Source organism: Rutidosis leptorrhynchoides, chromosome 10, assembly GCF_046630445.1.
Source record: "Rutidosis leptorrhynchoides isolate AG116_Rl617_1_P2 chromosome 10, CSIRO_AGI_Rlap_v1, whole genome shotgun sequence".
Classification (NCBI taxonomy): domain Eukaryota; kingdom Viridiplantae; phylum Streptophyta; class Magnoliopsida; order Asterales; family Asteraceae; genus Rutidosis; species Rutidosis leptorrhynchoides.
The window spans coordinates 53254379-53260666 of record NC_092342.1 but is presented as its reverse complement, the minus strand read 5'-3'; the positions used below and the strand labels follow the sequence as shown (position 1 = coordinate 53260666).

General features: G+C 31.5%; 1 protein-coding gene across 1 annotated transcript; it reads left to right on the top strand.

Moving 5' to 3' along the window:
- The first annotated feature begins 545 nt into the window (after positions 1–545).
- Positions 546–1406, top strand: LOC139870276 (uncharacterized). The gene is made up of 2 exons (XM_071858109.1): positions 546–1019; positions 1371–1406. Exons 1-2 carry the CDS (start codon positions 546–548, stop codon positions 1404–1406), a joined length of 510 nt encoding a protein of 169 aa, XP_071714210.1.
- Positions 1407–6288: the final 4882 nt, after the last annotated feature.

Genomic DNA, 6288 nt, shown 5'->3' with positions numbered 1-6288 from the left:
GTTAGTTAAGTCCCCTAAGATCTCGTACTGATATTAAAAAAATATCCTGCTCTCGGATGTACACTATCCCACCGTTTCTAACCGAAACAGATAGACAAATTTAATGAAACACATTATCAATCTTCTTTCGAAAACTAAACTACCACCATTTTAAATTTATATACTCCGTATAAGTTACATAAACAATAACATAACGTACACTACTTTTTACAAAATAAAAAGAAGTATCTTCCTACATAACAAGGTGTTGTTTCCCTTTCCTCCAACTCAAGTCTATATTAAATTATTAAAACACATAAATAAAATATTTTGTTTTATAAATATATTAAAATGCAAAATAGTCAAATCAAACAGACAATTGATTAATTTGATTAATCCATCAATCAACCCGCCACCTAAAAATAAACGCACTCATAAACACCATCTTCACGCAAACCAAATATACTTCCTAAAATTAAATATTCTTATCTATATCTACTCCGTATTATCTACAAACACATCCTTTTTCCTATCAATAGTTGTCTACCTTGTACTTTTATCACAAAATGAGAACCAAATCCAAAACTCAAAAAAACCTAATCATCAAAATCCTCACAACACCTTATAGAGCCATATGCAAAGCCAAAGAATTCTACATTCGTAGCATAACTGACTGCACCAACCCCTCCAATTACGCTAGGCCCGTTACAAACCCGTTATCTAGGACCACGAGCGCAAGTTCGTTTGGTTCAAGCGCTATAAGTGAAGATCTTCGGGAACTCATTAGGGCTAACTCCACAACTAGCATGAATGATCTTAATATAAGTAGGAGTGATCTTGAATTGTACATAAAACAACAACAAAATATGATGATGGGATCTCGAAAAGTTCCGAGAAGTGTGAGTGTTGGGATGGGTAGAATTGATGAAGATGGTCCGGTTTCGAATTTTAATTATGATGATGATTTGGGTAGAAAGGTGAAAAGTGATCATATGATGTTTCCTAGGAGTAAATCTCATGCAATTACAAGTAATACCAAGGTTAATAGATATTCATGATTTCATTATTTATGTATCTTCTTTCACTTTGTTTGTGTTGATTAGCTAGATATAGATATGTTTATGTACTTGCAATTGTTATGGTACTTTTGTTATGGAGTTGTATTGAATATTTGAATGCCAAATTAATGGATACTGGATAGAAGTTTCAAAATAAAGATATGCCTTCACATTGGTTGAAATTATTTCTAGCCCAATTTGTTGAAAATCAAAAGCGATGCTCATATTTTAATATTGATAATGTTTTTATATTGTTGTGTTATGTTACGTATTAAGTGTTAGTTACGTATTAAGTGTTAGTTTATTGATTTACTATTAACATTAGATTAACAGGATATAAGATCATCAACTGGTGAAAAGTTGAATTAAGTGGGTGATTTTGGATAATCAAACTACAATAAGGGGGAATATTAAGTTAGGAGCAGAAGATTAAAAATAGGAAGTGACTGTGTGTGCTTTAATAACGATGGAGCATAAGATAAGATTGTGGATGAAGATGTGTCCAAAAGTAGGTGTCGCTAACCACATGTATTCTATGCGTTTACATTTGATTTTCTGTTTTTAAATTAAATTTTCAAGAATATCTTAAAACTCAATAACTAAATCAAATTTGAATCAAACCAGTCTAACTAAATAATAAATCTATTTAGATGGATCAAATTGGATGGATCAATTTGGCTAAACCAAATCAAAACTTATAGATAAAAAACATGTAATGTTACCACCGAGACATTGCCTTACCTGAGTGGTATAAGCTCTGAGTTGGATCTGAGTCCTAGCTGACGCATACTAGAATCTAGGAGGAGGTTTTCACAAGAAATTTTATTGTCCTAAGCCAATCGGTTTAATTCAAAGCACACCGGGTACCCAATGCAACGATGATGTGTGAAGAGTTTCCTCCTAACGCGTATTTGGGTAATCAATGACAGTATTCGATGTCGAAATAGCCGTTAAAAAACATGTAATGTTTTTGTTAAATTATCTCAACTATGAGGCGTAAGAAATTCATAATAATCGATAAACAAAGTAAATTGTTAAAATGAAATCAAACAAATAAACACATCGAACTTAAACAAGAACAGATCAAATAAATAATTCATACTTAAAATCCAAAATAAAAGCAAATTATATGTGAAGATGGTAAAGTTGAAGAAGATTTTGCATTGAATGAGAAAAATATATGCAAATATGATACGCAAACGCAATTGCAACATTTACAAACATATAAATATAGATAAATTAAATTAAATATTAAACACATTAAATATTAAATATCTAATAGATGTACCTTAAATAATACTCCGTAGTAGCATATTTCGGTTTGCAACAAAATATTTATTCTACAAACTAACTTCAAACTAAAAATCGTTAATATTTTTCGATGAAATCAAAATAACAAACTAAACCAAATAAATCAATCTACTTTAATCAAATCATTTTGATTCGATCGAGTATTATACTTATAATATTAATATTAATATAAACTCGTATTTCCTTTATACTAGTTAAAAAACCCGTTAATTCACGGGTTTATTTAAAATTAAATATATTAAAAAAATTGGAAAATGACATTATTACATTTACTATTACTATATGCAATAACATATGAACTTTGATTAATTTGTACTTGACAACATATAGAGTATTTGTGTATATAAGTGACAATTAAAACAAATTTGATATAAATAATGCATTTTATGATGTGAGAAATGAATATAATAATATCTTAATACAAACTGGTCATAATCTATAATCTGCATCATTTAAATGTCTGTAGTAGTTTATGATTCTCAATTAACCATCAAGACAATTCTTTATTTAGGAAAACATAGAACTCGGTAATCTCAGAAGGTATATACAACCAAATTGGCCCTTGATTTACCATGTAAAGTCCTATTCCAATTTTGGAACCATTCTACCCCTAAGTATTACTCGTACATTACATAATATACACATACTAACCACAATTCACTCTCTTCACATCCTTATTTTGTTATATCTCCTGCTGCATCTTTTGATTGATCGGGAATAAAACTACTTAAAGACTCTTCATACATACATGTCCTATTAAAACACCATTTGAAATAAAAGCATTTCGTAAGAATGATTTTAAGTAATAACAGATAAAATAGAACCTCAAAGCACTATGTCTTGATGTCAAGAACATGATCAGCAATTACCTTTCCTGTCTAAATAAACAAATGAACGTGAATGCTTACAAATATGTTATAAATACTTCAATATATAATATACGTTTGTGACAATTCAAGCACTTCAAAAGCCTCTCCTAGAAATCAAACTTCCATCATACATTCATACATCAGTCATAGAAATCAAACTTCCATCAAACTATCTCCCATTCAAATGTTACTAACAACTGCATTTTCAAATCATTAAGCTTTATATGAACCAATAACTACCTTTTTCAAACCATAGAAAGGGGTGTTTAGATTCTATTGATAAATAGAATCAATCACTCATGTACTTTCTTACAATACAAACTGATAGTAATATGTATATTACTAAATCATACACAAATGTATAAAAAGCTCAAACAACGAACCTGCTGCCATTGTATATGCCAAAGAATGTCCCACATGCCTTTAAATGGATATCTTCAATCTACATCTTTATGTTGATTGAAGCTATATCAATTTATATTGATCTACACAGACTTTCCCATGCCATCTAGCAATACCTCTGCACAAGAAATTTGTACCATGAAAACTATGTAAGAAAGTGTTATAATTCTCTGGTTGTTTAAATATTGTCTTATTATTGAAAACCAAGCTAATTGATACATAATGAAATAGTAACTCAAAGACTAAAACTATGTTAAAACTTACTTTTGAGACACCTCGTAAGAGAAACATTTAATATTAACGAATCATTGATGAAGGCTTTTCAAGATTAAAACACATATATTAAATATTCCAAGATGAATTAGATAAATCACTTAATATACCACACAGGCACACAACAGACAATATCATTATCATTATTAATCTTATGTAACAAACTAAATATTTTGTCATGTTCAAAAACTAAGATTTTCAACCCACACCCTTAAGGCAAAAACAACATATACAAAAAGTAAAATACTAACCATTAGATGTCAATGCATTCATAACAGTTGATTTTCAATGCAAATAAATACTCCTGTATTTTTCTAGAGATTTATCAGCCAATTATTATATAACGTAACTGAAAGGCATCTTATGATAACATACCTCTCATTCTATGTATTAGTGCATAAGATTCATATTTTTTCATGAGGACATGAAAATATTAACTACAAAAATGAAATCTTCATTAGCATTTCATCGAACACTTTGTGTCCCAATTCATCGTCCTTTGAGCTGGAACATTCGTCGTCCTTTGAGCACAAACATTTTCAGCTACAAAATCTGGTACTATTTAAAAAATAGCAGACCCAATCAGAATGGTATCGTGGAAATGAGGTATGAAGTCAAACCCTAAAATGAAAACACAAACTTTAAACTTACAAAATCAAAAAGCAATAGCCTTCAAATCGTCTTAAATATGCAAGCAGGGAAAAAAAAAAGCAAAAAAGAAACAATAAACGAAAAAGAAAAAAAAAACATACCAATGTTGTGCTGAAGAAATCAAATGGAAGAGAAAGAAAAAATAGGTGAAAAGATGAGTCAAAAGTAGGTGAAATATTATGAAGTTCTAGGTAGCAAAAGTGGGTGTGAAGCTCTGAGCAGCAGTTTCCACTTTCCAAGAACAAAACAAAAATACGGAGTATCATCTTAAATCTTAAATTTTAAATATAAATTGCATAAATAAATTATATTATAATGACATCATCAATTTAATTTAGGTACAACTTCAGAAGCAAATGTTACAATAATTGAAGCAGATGATAACATCAGCTTAAACTCCCTTTTATTATATAGTATAGATAGATACTAATAGGTACTTGATTTTTTTTGTCGCCCCCTCCACAAAATGCTCTAAAACGACGTTACCTATCATAATTAAAAACAAAAAACCAACCCACGAAAGTAGGGATGGTAAAAAGAACCCGTACCCGATGAAGAAATCCGAAACCCGATATTTTTTGGCCGGGCTCGGGCCGGTAAAATGGGTCTAGGGTCGAGTATGAGGATAGTTATTAATTTTTTTTTTTGAGAGTTCGGGTCCGGGGATGGTTTTGAACACAAACCCAATTACCGCCCCGTATACCAGAAAAAACACCCGAGTCCATATACCCGGCCCGTATACCTGATTACTCGGCCCGTTTACCTGATTATCCGGCCCATATACCCGAAAAAAGACTCAAATAACCATGAGATGACTCATTTATCTAATAGTTCTTAAGTAAATGGGGACCCGAATACCCTTGGGGAAACCCAATTACTCGCTCGTTAGTAACTAAATGGGGACCCGATGAGTTTGGATCCGAGTTTGGGAAGAGTTTTATTAATTGGGTTCGAATCTGGGATTACCTGTTGGGTGCAAAGAAGATCAAAACGAATGAGCTGAGTTATCGTGTTCGGGTGATGTTTGTCGCCAAACGGTGATGTTTGTCGCAAAACGCGACAAGACTGGAAAGTAATAAAGTGCCCTGAAACGAGACAAATATGGCAGGAGTGGGTGTTTGAAGCTGTCACGTTTTGGACCACTTTGTCACGTTTTGATGTAGTTTGTCGCGGAATGCGGCAAAGTGTCACGAAACACGACAGTGTTCCTAGCCATTAAGTCATTCGATTTGTTTCCTAATTTTGATTTGCACTATAAATATATCTATTGTAATCTGTAACCATACCTACGAAAAATATAATAAAATCCTCTTTGTTTGGCCGTGGATTAAACCAATTCGCTTGAATTAAATGATTGGACATAACCACGTTAATTCCTTGTTCTTTACGTTTATTGTTCTTCTCTTTATTTGTGTTGGTAATTATTTGTTTATTGCACTGTGGGTTGATAACTAGGGTGTTGGTCCCTTGATTAACAATAGGAGTATTGTAGAGTGGGGGGGTGGTGAATACAATTTCTATTAAATTAACTTACCAATTAATCACACTTTAGTATTCAAGCATGTAATTTAAGTAGAGTCAAAGGTAATTTTTCAACTGTTATTCTTTATTGATTAAATCACAAAGAATTACAACTATCCTTGGCGGAATGATAGTTGGTTGATACAGATTTACCTAGATTATAGCTATGAGGATAAACTTAAAGATATCACACGTTTTGGACTCTAAATAACAAAACCCACACC

Coding starts and splice junctions, on each gene's coding strand:
- LOC139870276 (XM_071858109.1), top strand. CDS start 546: ATGAGAACCAAATCCAAAACTCAAAAAAACCTAATCATCAAAATCCTC. Junction 1,020..1,370: donor CAATTACAAGTAATACCAAG/GTTAATAGATAT, acceptor TTAGATTAACAG/GATATAAGATCATCAACTGG.